We start from the raw sequence: 15,844 nt of genomic DNA, 5'->3' as shown, positions 1-15,844 counted from the left end.
TCTATCATATTCAATTATTTAAAAGATGATTCGCCTGGGCGCTACAGTTTGATACCAGTGAATAAATATACCTTATTTAAGAAGCTGTGGCCAGCATTGGCTTCTGCATGAGGAATGCAACGGGACGTGTATTTGCATTCCCATGTGCACTCGCATGTGCATTCGCATGTGCGAATCTGATCTGTATATACTACAGGATAGCCCAAGGCTACAAGCCGTTGAAGCCACAGGGCGGCTATTTTACTCCTCCCATCTCGCAAGCACGTACAGATTAGGCATATACAGCTCGTAGTATGTGCTACTTTGAAGACACCCTTTTTCTTTTATGGCTCAGTTCCTTAAACCCCAATATTAGATCTGGCAGAGGCGTCTTTTGTTGAATTACAGTTCTAATTCTTTCATAAAAAATGTCCTCCTGTAAACATCATTAAGCATATAATTTATAGTTACATGTATTTAAGGCAAGTTGTAAAATGTGTGAAATACTCTTGTTTATGTTTAACAAATTGAAAACATCATAAATCATGCTGTTTCTACTAAGTACTGTCTCAAATGTTCTCCAATTTCGATACTGTAAATTTATAGGATCGTATGCCGAGAAACGTTTATTGGGAGGAGAAATATGGCGGCCTCGCGTCTTTAAAAGTCTTGGCCTATCGGCTATCCAGTAATATATTCAGATCAGTGGTGTGAACCCATGTGCGTGTTTTTCAGAGTGGAGAGCAGGGACTCAGAATAATTCAAAAGAAATGGCTTGAAACACAAACAGTAAAATTATAACAGCTTTGACGGACATTGCAAGCTACATTCAAATGTAAATTTTTTATCCCACAGAATGTGTTTTATGGCATTTAGTGGAAAGCTGTCATAATTATAATAAAACCAACAAAAATGCATTTATCATGTTCAATATTATCATGCACTTAAATATCAAAATTATTATTCGTATTCATGCCATGTACAATGCTATGTATGGCATTGCCTACAAGATATACTTTAGCTACTGCACTGCAGCAGAACTGTGACGTGATCAGGCTTGAATACCCCTCTGTTGGTCATGCATTTTAGAGTAGAGGAAAAATATGTGGATGTGCCAGTTAATTTGCGCTTGTCTTGCTGCCTACCTTGCTGTGTGCGTAGACCACAGAACCTAGCAGCTTCCATGTACCCCCTCTGCGGTCCATCCGCACCATGCGGAGGATTTGTAGGAAGCGAAGGCTCCGCAGGACTGAAGTTGCAAAGATGTTGCTCTGGCTACCTGCCGACACCACAGCAACTGATGCAATCAGCACTATGATATCTGTAAGGTGCACAAAAAGGACATGTTCTTATGAAACAATCACGCAATATGTAACCTAGTGTGAAAAAAATTCTGCAAGAGAAGAGAAAGTTTCAGGTGAATCAACCATATGGCATGTCATGTGAATTCATGTTGCATCCACTACAAAAAAAATTCTTATGTGGTTAACTACTGTAATATGTTCGATTAGGCACTCATGACTTCTTCCATCTTGATAACAGTGTTAGATGCCTCATTACAATATGGAGGCAGGCTGCAGCTGTGATTCTCTTATTGTTCAAGTTGCAGTCGTTCGTGTAATTATGTAGCATACATTTTGCCACGCTCTACTTCTACCGTAGCCAACAATTTAACAGAAATAAAACCACACTAAGAAGTGTTTCTAATATGTAGTCCACATAAAAAAATGAATTGTCAAATGATAAAGTACAAATGTATTATCATCTTCATTTTGATTTGTCTAAGCTGTGAAATTATTAGTTGCGGGCAACAGCAGCATATGTCATCAAGAATTTTACGAGCCGAAAGATTTTGTCAAACTCCTTCGAAGCCCAGACTTACATTTTAGGCTTTCAGAAAGTACTCACAGTACGTCACTTTTTCCACATCTTTGTTACAGCCTCATTCCAAAATGACAAAATGACTTTTACCATTGTGCAGTGCAGTATTTACAGCACCATCTGGCCGAATTCAAAATTTATTAAATTTTGTGTACCTTGAAATTCTACACACAACATAACTTGTTTTTAGAGTTTTACTGAAAGTAAAGTTTTGAGTATTCTTATTTTTAACTACTAACTAACTTTGTTACACAAGTCAGAAAAAAAGAAACTGTAATCAATCAATGTAGCAATAAAAGAAAGCAGACCTGTTAAGTACAAGACCACCAAAAATGTGGGAAAGAACTGTGAATCTTTGCAAAAACTGAAGTAAAACGTTTCTGGCCCAGGTGTATGTAAACTTTTGACCACTGAAGGATTCTTATACCACAAGAGACAAAATGACCTGGCCATCAATGCCAATCGCACACAGCCAGAATATCAGTGGATCAGCCACAGGTGAGGCTTAAATGCCACTGAAAGTCTCTGGAGCGATCTGAAAATGGCTGTGCACATTCAACGCACCTCTTTGAACCTGGTGGTGCTTGAGAGGTGCTGTAAAGAGGAATGGGCCCGAAAATAGGTGTGCCAACTTTGTATTTAAGGTGCATTAACAAAGTATTGAACAAAAGATGCGATGTCTGTCTGTCTGCGTCTGTCTGTCTCTTTCTCCTTCTCTCTCTCTCTCTCTCTTTCTCTTTCTCTCTCATAATTTAACAAAAAGAAGAAGAAAAAAGTATGTAATACAATGGGGTGTTATGTTAAGAAATTTGAGGAACGCATTATTCCATTTTGGATTGAGGTTTTAACATAATAATGTGGAAAACGTGAAGCACTATTATATTTTTATATTGGTGAGTGCCATTTTGTTTTGGAAAGTTCCACTTGGGAATCTTTTTTTTAATTTTTTACCATGATTTATAAATTAGACCCACAGTTTCTTTCAGGACTCTAACGGCTGCAAATGTTAACGACTTATCCTGCAACAAACTTGAGAAGAAGCAAAATACAAAGTTAATATTGAGTTGGGTGTTTTATTGTTTTTCGGTGTTACCAAGTAAAATGTTCCATTATGTTGCTTTATGCTATAATCATTGTTTTGTTGCCATTACAAATTTGATCATAATCATATAGTATATACTTTTAGGTCAGTCTGAAGTCAGCTGGACTAATCTCCAACACATCCGCTAGCCTCATGAGGATTAGCGTTACAGAAGAAGTAGAGTTAAATGTAAGGAAGTCCAAACAGAGATGATTTGTTTTTAACAGCAGCAAGCGTTGAAGTTAAAACTTGACCACTCTGTCTTGTACTGTTGCACAGTGAAAATTGCGGCTTGTCCGTTTCCACAATCCTCCTGAGATCAGCAACATCATAAACAAGCACATCGATGTTCACGTGAACAAAGTGGGGTCACATGTGACCCATGAGCCTTATTCCCCTTCCATCAGTCTTTCCAACTGTGCTTTCCAAGAAGCAGCAGAGGGATTCGTGTCTAAATATTGGAAAAATAAAAGGTCATTGATGCAAACTCATTACGTAAATGCATTCTTCTCTTATGAGCTTTGACCACAGCTCTCAATGACACGCGCAAACACCGGTCAGTTGCATGCAATGGAATATTGCCTATGACCTAACATTATATTGTGAGCGTGCACCAGAGCTCGAGAATAAGGCAACTGAACGATGCAACAGGCATTGAAAAAAGGGAGAGGAAATAGTAAGACTGACTGAAAAATGACTTGACTCACCAATGACGCAGAAAGGCTTTCTGGCAAAGCGGAGTCGTCCCTGCCATCCTCTATAACGACAGCAGCATCCTGCTGACCAGATGCGGATGATGTACTCCAACCCAAACACCACAATCATGACAAACTCCTACAGGATGTTCAACAAATGGTAAATAAATAAGTTTAGCAGAAGGCACTGATGTGGTTTTCATATATTTAGAACGAGTCAGAGCCTGAATGACAACTAAGACTTTAGATTGGACAGTTTAGTATCAAAATCAATGATGGGCATCTCTCACATTAAAGGCCTTGCGAGACTGAAAACTTTTGCAGTGTTTTAATAGTAAATACTATACGAGTCAAAGATTTTAAACACAAACTATAATCTGTGCAGGAGATTGGCACATGCAAAGTACGTTGATAAGGAACTGCAGAAAGATCTCCACTTGTTGATAATTCCAAGATTTTACTCAAGTAAATTGTATAAAAAAAAACATGATGAATCACGATTAATTGCAGAATTATTATGTGATTAGTTTGTTAAAATATTGTAATTGTTTGATAGCACTAGCAAGAATACGTTCAATTAGTTGTTACCTACAACGTTTCAGGCGGTTCAATGCATGCCTGTGCCATAATTATCAATGAAATATGATGACATCCACCACACATATCAGCTGAGTCCAAAATGTGTCTGCGTGTACTGGATGAAATCCACCCAAATCGCGTTATTGCACCTGCGCCACAACTTAGTTTCACCTAGTCTAAAGTCTAGTCTACTTCCTGTTACCCGATTATCAGGTGTGGCAGGGGCATGTAATAGACGATGCTCAGTCGGCCGAAACGCCAAGTGAGGCGTAGCGCCAAACAGAAACTAGACTTGCCCTGGCATGAAAATGAAGATGTGCCAGATTTTACACAGAGCGTATGTGCGCCTGGCTACGAAAATACAGTTGGGCCCAAAGGCATCAGTTTTTGGGTTCAAATTGTATAACTATAATAATTTAAAACAAAAAAAACTTTAACTGAGAACTCTATGCCACCATAAATAAACAATTTCAACCTTTTCAGAGAGAGAGAAACATGGAGAAAAGTGTATCAAAACTTGCAAACACTCGTTTCGGTCTCCTACCAAAATAAGCAGACAGTAAGAGGAGAAGTCCTGATGAGCTGGAATGGTAGAGAACACTGAGAGGACCAGGCAGCTGAAGACCAAGACGAACCTGTACAGAAAGAACAGAAAATGGTGATCATAAATACAGTACTGTAAACAACCAACATTCAAAACATTTTGAAATAGTGACGTTTAGTCAACTGGATTTGTGCCATTTATTTTATGTTTTAAAAGCAACTGCATCATCGTTTTTGTGCCGGGGCAAATATAGTTTACCATATTTGGGACCTTTTTGCATCGCACCACTGGCACACCTGACAATTAGCTGAGAAAGTAGATCTTCATTTTTGTGTTGGGACAAGTTGAGTTTAGCATGTTTGTGGATTTGGTAGACAGCGCTTCTCCTGACGCATCTGGCTAATGTGGTGACAAAAATGAGACTAGATCTTAGACTGGTAAAAAGGTAGGTCTAAATTTACATTTTGTTCCATGAGACAATGTGAGGGGGATGGGATTGGCAAACATGACGGGCTGCGACTGTCATGCCAGACGAAACAAATTTTAAAGTGTCAAAACATTTGCCACTGGTGTCATCATGCAAAAGCGAAAACTAACCTAAATTAAAACTGGTGCGCGCAACAAAATCTGATATCTTATCAAAATTTGGGAGGTGGTCCAAAAGCATAATTCCTGGCATATTGCATGTGCGCCTATACCTGACGTGGCTTAACTGTCAGGCTGCATCATGCTTTAATTGTCATTTTTAGGATTACTGTACTATATTATGAATGCAAGCACAAGGGTACTCAATTGAAAATGAAATATCAGTAGAGTAGGGCTGCTCGATTATGGAAAAAATAATAATCATGATTACTCAAAGGATTATTAATTTTTTTGGTACAGAATAAGAAAATGTTTAAGCATTCACAAATATTAAAACCAATTCAAAAAATAATAGAAACACTGTAATTAGTTCCTTTTGGACCACGCAGAATTTACAATCATATTTATTTATTTATTTGTTTGTTTATGTTGGCAAAAATTTGAAGTTGGAGTGCAGCATGTGGTGCACTGTACAAAACAAGAAACTGTTTAAACGTAAAAAATAAATACAAAAATATTAAGACAAATAAAATTATTTGAAACACTATAATTATGCAAGTTCCTTTTGGATGAAACATAATTAATTTAATTAGTTATTTTAAATAAAAAAAAGATGCAAATGTATATATTTAAACAACTAAAAAAAATGTGTAATTGAATTTCGATTAATTGCACAGCCCTACAGTAAAGTGTTGAGCTGTCCTCTGCTAAGCAGTGATCACTTTTTGGGCCAACACACTGTTGTCTTGCAATAGTTTTGTGCTGAAACAGCAACAGAAAAAAGTCAGGAAGATTGTATATACCAGTGGAGTGTCATTTAAGTTGCTGCGTGTTTTGTCCAAAGGGATATCATACAGTATACAGTAGTGCTAAAATATTTTCAGTTTTGCAGCCAAGTACAATCTATTACTTCCTGCAGTCAAGTCATTACTGGTTATGTAATTTGTCTCCAAGTCTCCACAGATGTTTTGAAGTAACGTCTGGGGACACATTACTGCCAGCCTCTTGGTGCAAAACATGTTATCACAGAGTTGAGAGGAAGTCTTTCAATCTTGAAAATCAGGATTATATAGAGCCACAGACTTGGAGCTGTGTGAAAATGGTGGGCGTACAGAGTGGGTCACACTCTCCCATAGCCTACCACATGGATACAGAACAGGACAGTGCTGTTCTGACCCTAGTCAGACCTTGGCCGTCATCCAGAAAAAGGTCACTGTTTTTCCACAGCCATTTCTAACCCATGTGTTATCCCTTGTCACTGTAACGTGGCTAGAGAAGCCACTGCTGGTTCCAAGTGAATTCCAAGTCAAAATGAAGTATCAAAAGTTTTAGGGTATCTCTGCTGACATTTTCAGACATTTGAATAATGTGAATTTGACTGGAGGACATTATTTAGTGACAAGCATTGTGGAGCTGTCAGCTGAACAGCAAGCTCCTTGTCACGAGCACACCTACGCCTCTTGCACTTGCACAAGGTTGTCAGCGCGAAAAATAATAGTGACAATCAACTCCCTCCAACCATAACCTCACTCATGTTTTCAAGCAGAATATATTTACTTTCAAAGAGGGGTGATGAAAAGCACAGTGACAGGGTCATTAAGCATTCAATGAAGTTCATTAATTAGTCCCATAAAGTAGTGCTCGCAGTCGTCCTTGGTCCCCGCGTGTTGTGTTGAAGCCTCACTCACTACTGATTGCTCTCAACTTTCAAATGAGCAATTTTAACTTTCAGGCAACAATATGCAGACACACACAAGAAATACACAATCACCACACAGTGTCCTTACACCTAACGGTACATACAAAGACCTTTTTTCTTTCCGCAAATGCAACTCCTCCACACATGCATCACATCAAATGTCATCTCAAATGTGGCATGAAAGCATAATAAAAACTACCCTTGTGCGATCCACTTTGAGGTCAGAGTAATGTATGACCTACAGAGTCTGGGTTCAGTACAGCTCAAGAAGTTGGAAGTCAGCGTATTCTAGAGTGTAAAATTGAGGGTAATGAAGCAGGTAAGGAAAGGACTTTGATGCCTCGGAGCTCACTGACATACTGCGGCGGCATCGTGATGACAACATATCACTTTGTTTCTGCTGTTTAAGCTAAATGGGGAATGAGAGATGCTGTCCATGGTCCTGAATTAAATCTGCTCCATTCTGGATTTTAGTTCCAATGTAAAACGAGCATTGATTGAAACTACACATATTGACCTCAGTCAAGTGTGAATTCACCATGACGAGAAGTACTGTTCTGATCACTACTTTTCTCTTGAGCCACAATGGACCCACGTTGCTTCTCCCGGGATGAAAAAGGGTGCCTTCTATCTAATTTTACATCACTCTCCTGAAAACATAAAAAAGAAAGAAAATATATACTCTGGAATTTAGAAAATGGTATTATCTCCAAATCATTCCTCATCCTCTTGTAAAGCTTTTTGTTCATGTATTGTATGTAGTGTTTTATGTTTCACATTGCAAAATAATTACTGTCAGGGCACAGATCTCCGTCTTTTATGTTTAATCATTTATTCACAATGAACATTAAATTCATCTAGTGGCTCATTCTTGTCAGGGCACACAAATCTGATGATTACACAAACCGCAGCTCACTTGTGTTGGCTGAAGTTTGCTTTATAGTACAATCCTAAATTGTTGGTGTGGTGTAAAGGCATGCTCGTACATTTGTCAACTTTTATATTTCTACAATTTGGGTTATTGCAATGTTTTTCCATTTTGTAGATATAATTAGGTATTGTGTTAAATCTGTTATATGAGTTTTTACTGTATTGATCAATATATTGCTTTTTCAATATTGTTAAAAATATCAAAAGCAGCTCGAAACCGCATAAGAAGATTGAATTAAAAAGGTGAGTTCCGATTGGTTGTGTCCTGAGCCCAGAGCATCATTGATGTAATCTTCTTCATTTTCAAAATGGCCGCTCCCTGAGATGGATTAAGCGTCCCAAAGACGAATTTATACGTTTTTTATTTAAATTTAATTTTTACGCTAGAGCAGCCTCTCAACTGCCCAAAACGGTTAAAGCAATGGTAGTTATTACAAAAATGGCCATCAGGTGGCAGCAGAGTTAAAGGCCCATGTTAAAAACAAGCTGATTTACCCACAATTTAAAGCAGATTTGTGAATAATTATGAAATTTTGCTATATTCTAATGCTAATTGCTGCAAAACAGTAACAGATAGAAATGTATTTTTCCTGATGAAAGAAGAGACTCTAATCTTTCTTTTGGTAGGTTCCATGTTTTCATAGCAATAGAACACAATATTCTGTGGGCCTTGCAAAATCCGCCAAAATCCAGTAAAGCAGCCGGGAGTGAGGGGGATTGCTTCAATGAAAATGGTTGGGAGTGAATGAGTTAATCAGAATGTCATGTTTAAATTAGTGAGGTCACATATAACACATTATTGTCAAGAAATGTTTAAGCCAACTTCCACTTTAAATAATTTATTTTGTACTTCAGGTGTTGCATTTCACTAGCATCACTGCAAAGACAAAAGAGATTAATGTAGCCTAATGTATAATTTTTACTTATATAATTCTGTGATGTTCACAAAAAGCTCGACCAAGTCAATTTGCCACATCAGGCCTAAATAAAATAATCTGTAGATGATCATCAGGAAGACACTGGGATTACAGTGTTTGTGACGATCCCCACAGATGAACTGTTGTTCAGCCAAGAAATCTTATTTTATGCCCTGCTCATGTTAACAAGCATTTATTGCTTCATCCCTATTCAGAGGCAGGTTCTTAGCTCTGTATTTGTTCATTAATCTTCATGTAGCAGATTCATGGTTCCTGCTGACAACAACATGACTCAGATGGTCATGTCAACAGAAAACTTGGTGATGCAAATTGAGCTGAATTGCTGCATAGTTAGGGATCAGCAGAATGAACCGTGGATGACTTGGAAAATTGCTATGTGGGTTCTCAGTGCTTTCAGTGTGGTGGCATTTGAGACAGATTTATTTTTCATGTTATCCCAAGACTCTAATCAGCTTTCCTTATGTGGGCCCTAATGGTCATTATGATGTTAAATAAACATCTCAAAAAATGTTGCATAGACATCTATTGTATGCCAGATAATATGGTACCTCATGTTTCAAAACTGGGAATTAAATAGGTCTTCGAAAACCTCGTTTCAGAGTAATGTGATATTGCAAACTCCTTCCTTCCTTCCTTCCAGCAGTATGTTCTACGTGGGCCCACGAATCAAAACATGATATTCAGATTAATATTCTGTTTGTGGAATAGGAAATAAGCAACAAAATTATCCAGGTTTTTTTGCCACTTGAATGACATCACAGTTGCTCAGGACCAATCACAGCTCAGAGTGCAAATCCAGAAACAGGTGATTGATTGTTAACTGAACCCTTAGGCACTGTGATGCCATTTTTAGGCTGTGTCCAAATGTCCACCATTAAGCCCTAACCCCTCATTCACTATACAGTCCCACACTATATAGTGGCCTAATATGTGGTGCCATTATTCTGTTTGGCGATTCGGACAGCCAGCTCACGACATGCTCCTCGTCGCATATCATGTGACCACCATACATGTCATGAGGCACCGGCGCATAAATCTCTGACTATTTATTGTGAATGAAAGCATTTTAAAACTGTATTTTATTTCCTTTGTTATACATATTTTCAACTAAAACAAATTATTTCCTTAGTAACGGTATATACTATAGTTAATGTAGCACTTTGAAAATCCCTGGTTTACTTTGTCATGTACAGGAGGAAAACAGATGGAGCCTGTGCAAGGGTGTTGTGAGTATAGAGTGTTTCCAATAAGACGCTATATTTGTTGAGGGATGAACCGGTGAGGACTCTTCGGACGCGTGTCGTTGCACCAAAAAACAAAAATCCAAAAATGTTCGGTCGTGTGGTCAAAAACTATTTAATTTCCTTAAAGTCCAATCCTTTTCCATTGATGTCAAAAGCACAACACGATCCTTTCCATCTACAAAAACAATCACGACAACGATCACAGTTTGCCTCCAAGGTTCACACACACCTGACCCTCATTACCTTGGGCTTGATTTAATAATTTCCTGGGGAGCCATGTGCCACGATGCAGTCAAACCCAGGAGTCACACGCAGAAAAGGAAAAACAAAGAACACTGTAATATGGCTCCAACAATAGGTATAGGTATACTTCCTGGATTTGCTAACCGTCTACTGTACTGTGCTGTAAAATCAATAATAGTACAATTTAATGTGCATTACAAAGAAAAAATAAATACTCATGTATAATATCTTCCATCCATCCATTATCTACCGCTTATCCGGGGTCAGGTCGTGGGGGTAGCAGCTTTAGCAGGGAAGCCCAGCTTTACCCCAGCCACTTCAACCAGCTCTTCCGGAGTTTCAATTGAATCCCAATCAAGACAGATGTGGTATTTATTTTTTAAAGGCCCACAGATGACACAGGCCATTCATTCTCACTTTTTCAGTTTGAGTGCTCCTCACGCACAATTCCCATTATCCGCGTTATGGGAGTGGATCGTGTCCACAGCAGTCACTGTTGGGATTGATCGGTGTCATTTGTTAGCCTATTGATCCTTTACCCCATTTGAAAACGCTCACGGTGACTTTCTCGTTCAGTATCATTTACTTGGCCATGATGTGCTCAGTTTAGCGGCGACCCACTTTTCAGAGAGTCTTTTTATTGATTCACCCCATTTGTGTCCTATCTCTGATTAGTTGTGGCTCATTTTTGGGCCCCTAGATACCTCTAATATACCCCTAAGCAAACACATATTAATGGTACCAGGTGAAGAAATAATCAAGCACCAAACAGTGACACAACCACAGCCGTCACTGTTGGACAGAAAAGATGGACATGGAGGGGAGTCAAGATTTATCAAGATGTTAAGAAATGCTTAATTTGTCCAGAATTAACCCAATCAGATTATGTGCTGGTTAAAGGAGCCACCTCACCCACAACAGCACTTTATACTTGGTGGATGAATCAGCATGTGGTCAAAGGAACAAACACTGCCCCCCCACACACAAAAACAAAACAAGGACTTCAGTTCTTTGAGCACAAAAAAAATGTCAAAATGACACCTCATAATGCTTAGATGTAAAAACAGAATGACCTTCAAATACGCACTTACCCTGCATACTTCCACTGAAGAGACTTGTGCTAAATCAAAAACCACTTAGCAACCTAGGGGGCCAAAGCAATAGGCAAATGGAAGTGAAAAAGAGCAGTGGAACCAAGTGTCATGCTGAAAATACATTTACTCTGATCTGCTCAGGCAAACCCCGATGACCTTAGAACAGGGATGACCACTTTCCAGAGAGATAGTGGTGGTGTGAAATTCGACTTGTAATGTAAAAATCTTAAAATGTGACCTGGAATTTATACAAACATATCGTCACCCTCTTAAAATGAATGTCGAAGCCGGAAACATAGGAATAGGAATTTTGTAGAAAAAAAAATCTCTCAAATATCGTAAAAAGGTTTTGACGCTCTCATGAGATGTTTTTTGAGAAGTGTCGAAATAGAAGTATCTCGCAAAAGTGTAATGGAAACACTTTTTTCGCATTTCCAGTAGTCATGTGAGGCCGTCCGGTCACACATAATGAAGGATGTAGTAAGTACAAGCCGAGCCACTCAAGGGGATAACAAGTGTTCACACAAAGCAATTTAGTAATAGAGTCAAAGCCGCTGCTCCATACACGCAATTTATTATCGTTGCATGAGAAATGGCCGTTCGCTCCAGGCAACAAGCGATCAAGCGACATATGGCGCACGTCGTCATTGAAATCCGTTCTATCTGTTCGCACTATGCATGAGTTGTAAGTGCAGACACACACAGCAAGACTAAATGCCCAATCCTGCCAGATGAGGGGAGAGAGATGTTTTTAAGTAAACCTGACAATTCTGGGTGTCTATCTTCCGTAAACAAATCTCGTTCAACTTTACATAAGCACCTCCTACAAGAATTATGAGACCTCGCGAGACGGGACATTAAGAGAATTACGCCTCAGAAGCGAAACACTCTTAAATGGAAACACCTACGAGTCGAAATCGTACTTTATCTAAATTGTAGAAATATTGATTTGATTTTGTTTTTATTTTACAAAAACATTCTTTTAGGGTAAATTTAAGATTCAAATTTTCTTTAGGTGAGTGTTTGTCTACATGTTCCCTACAATGGGCTGGCAACAAGTCCGGGGTGTATCCTGCCTCCTTCCCTAAATCACCTGCCACCCTGGTGTGGATTATCACCATTTTCAAAAACTTTTTGTTACAACATTGAGCTACTGAGGTTGTGTGTATGTGCGAATGTGTGCTAACATGATGATATAAGATTGGTGGGAGTCTTATTCCTCCCTTAAAAGAACATACAGTATTGGTGCCAAGGATCCTTTGTACCCGATGGCATGTCATCAGTCTTGGGCAAAGTTGTGTGAAAAAAAACACTGTACTTTCAGTTTCTTCACCAAGCGGTGAACAGTAAATTCTTTGGCAGGCCCTCAGAGTCTCCGTTAAACGGATTTGTTATGTTGTTTATACAGAGTAGGTGCACTTCTCAGACCAAACATGTGACTATTTGTTTTGTGGATTCAAGGACAAAGGTATCAAATAATCATGCATTGTTTGATACAATATTGTTTTATAATCATGCATTGCTTGGTACAATGGTTGGCTTGTTTTGTTCAGCATTATTCCAGAAGATGTGATGTAACATTCATATCAAAGAAAGAAAAACAACTTGGACTGAAAGAATAACTTCAATAAAAATTTAATAGTACTTAAGATAGTCTAGTAAGTTATCTAACCTTTTAATGGGGCCTATTTTAAAGAGGGTCATTGGAGGTATTGTGTAGTGGGGATGTTGCGTTTGGATACTGGACAGTCTGAGACAGCCAGACTGAAAATGTTTTCTAAAGTGTTTCCTAAATGTGGTGGGATGATGGACTTCCTCCATCCATTAGGAATGGAACATATGATGCTTTCATTGACATTGCTAACCTTGAACAAATTAACCAGACTGCGCTTTGCTTTTGCGCTAGACATGCACTGGGCACGTAATTAAGGCCCAATATCTCCTTTAAATAATTTAAATGGACAAAGCTAATATGATGAATTTAAAATGCCAAATAAAATCTCATTCTCATTCATATATATATATATATATATATTTATTAGGGGTGTGAATTGCTTTTTTTTCTAACACCCCCTAATATATATATATATATACATATATATAATGATTATGATAAGGTATTTTAGCATAGGTATTAACTGTTATGAACTGTTAATGAATGGTACCAGATATTTTTGAAAAATATAAAGGTAAAGGGTATGCCCGATTTAAAAATAAAAAACAACTACCGGTAATTAATGAACCCTAAAATAACACTTTTTTAGGATTTTGTCTTAAATTCACCACCAAACGGGCAATAATGAAGAGATGAAAGTGCTTTGAATTCACAAAACTGTGACATTTACCATCTGGGAAATAGATACAAGTGCCACAATTGTTATTATAACCATCTTTTACTGACAGAAGGTGAGGCGTATCGGGCTCTGCTCTCGATCATGTTCATCCAAATGCGAAGCAACATCTTTCATCTTTTCCTTGTCTCACTGACTCCCTTTTTTTTTATTTTTATGTATTTGATCCTATCAGTGCATATCCTGTGTCGTTAATGCCCAAAATCATACCCACCTTTAAAGTAAAGCCAAAGGTCTATATTTCAATCAGATTTTAAATATTTGATTTTCAATCAATACAGGCGTATACAGTATGTATGATGATGTCTGAACCTGACATGTTTGATCATTCACAATATCGTGTATAAATAACCTCTTTTTATACAGGAGATGATGAAATCCTTTTTTCTTATCTTCTGTACGCTGGTTTTGAGAGTCAAGCCTCCAGCCTGTCTGACCACTGTCTGTTTCTATGGTGTCACGTTTGAAAGCAGTTAAGAAACAATGTTCCATAACAGACATATTTGACAAGAACAATATGAACAATCAGTCTTTTTTTCCCACTTGAAGTCTGGATTGCCAACTATGCGTGCAGCCACCACAAAAGCTGTCTAAAAGATGTTCCATGCTTGTGCTATCATTCATGGAATAGAAAAACTCATTATACACTTGATAAAATAATCAAGAACAATTGCCTGTGGCAGACACTATCACAATAACGTCATGCCATCACGTAAAACCTTCCATATGTTTGATGCATTGGTCAGAAATATATCGTCAAAGCCTGTCTTTCGATATCTCTGTATATTTGAGGTAAAATAATTTTTTTTAATATATTTGTACAACTTTGCAAATTCCAATTTCCATTTTCTCCCAAAGGGAAGATGAACATGTTGCTGTTGACCAATGAGAGAAGAGCCCAGAAGTCCGTCTTTTTTGTTAGTAATTTATCAGCGTAATACAAGTTCAGTTGGCACTACAGTATTTGCCCACATTTCCTTGTAAAAATGCTTGAAGTCTACCTTTTCAGACTAACTCACAGTTTTCACTCACAATTTTATAGCAACACTCTGAAGCTTTGCATCCGCTTTTACGCTGACACACAGGTGGCGTGAATTGTAACTGGCTTTAAGTCTAAAGTCTCAGTGCCGAATCCACAAAGAATGAACTTCATTCGCTGATAGCGCCATTAATTGCCCTTCATTCGCACACACATTGTGCTCCATCTTAACGTCTTATTCACAAAGGATATTAATATTGGGGTCTCTAGTTCACCATTCCTGTGTATTTTCAGTGCACTGTTTGCCTTTTTCAGTGTCACACAGTTGTTTTTGATTTTGGCCTTCACTGTCTCAAATCCTTTTGTCTGCAGATCTACAGAACTAGCAGAGGCTAACAAGGAAAGCAGGCAGTGCTATCTAGGACTTTCTCCCAGACAAGGATGCTAAAAGATAATGACCATCTCTTTGCTGCAGTTTATTTACAGCCCCACAGGCAGAGTCCTTTGGCACTGGGGGTTTGAATAAAACATAACTTTATGCATGTATTGCAAATAGTGTTTTGCAAATGTATTGCAAATAGTGTTTAAACCTCGCTCTATTACTATTATTGTTGACTGCAAATAATCGTCATAATATACCAATAATTATCAAAGAACAATTAAGGTTATATTTACGATTATGACACATCTCAAAACACTGTTGAAACTAGAAATGGAGGTAGTCGGCAATTCTATAAATGGAAAATGCCATAATTTGTAAAAAAAAATACACATTTCAATATCATCTTCATTTTATACAGTACATATTATTATTATTATTATAATATTTGAATTTATTAGGATGCTAAATAGATGCATTATAATTAATTGAAAAAGTAATAACAAATGGACAATACAGTCAATCATTCATTTTCCCTAGTCATTAATCAAGACTTATTTATATTCTCACACTGGCACAACCACACGGACACACGCGCATGCACACCCCCACGCACGCACACACACCCCGACACACACACACC

The 15,844-nt window shown here is 38.0% G+C and overlaps 1 protein-coding gene across 5 annotated transcripts in view; it reads right to left on the bottom strand.

Moving 5' to 3' along the window:
* LOC147170253 (potassium voltage-gated channel subfamily KQT member 5-like) overlaps nucleotides 1-15,844 on the bottom strand; it is a 97,096-nt gene that overhangs the window by 19,562 nt on the left and 61,690 nt on the right. For all 5 annotated transcript variants that reach the window (XM_086083258.1, XM_086083262.1, XM_086083259.1 and 2 more), the window contains exons 2-4: nucleotides 4,760-4,850; nucleotides 3,649-3,775; nucleotides 1,125-1,300 (exon numbers count right to left, since the gene is read on the bottom strand). In XM_086083258.1, coding sequence (XP_085939384.1) covers nucleotides 1,125-1,300; nucleotides 3,649-3,775; nucleotides 4,760-4,850 — 394 coding nt within the window. The remainder of the gene's footprint in view (nucleotides 1-1,124; nucleotides 1,301-3,648; nucleotides 3,776-4,759; nucleotides 4,851-15,844) is intronic.

This window comes from Leptonotus elevatus, chromosome 8 (genome assembly GCF_054856555.1).
Source record: "Leptonotus elevatus isolate MCC_2025b chromosome 8, RoL_Lele_1.0, whole genome shotgun sequence".
NCBI lineage: Eukaryota > Metazoa > Chordata > Actinopteri > Syngnathiformes > Syngnathidae > Leptonotus > Leptonotus elevatus.
Note: the sequence above shows the minus strand (reverse complement) of the source record. Positions and strands in the feature narration are given on the sequence as shown.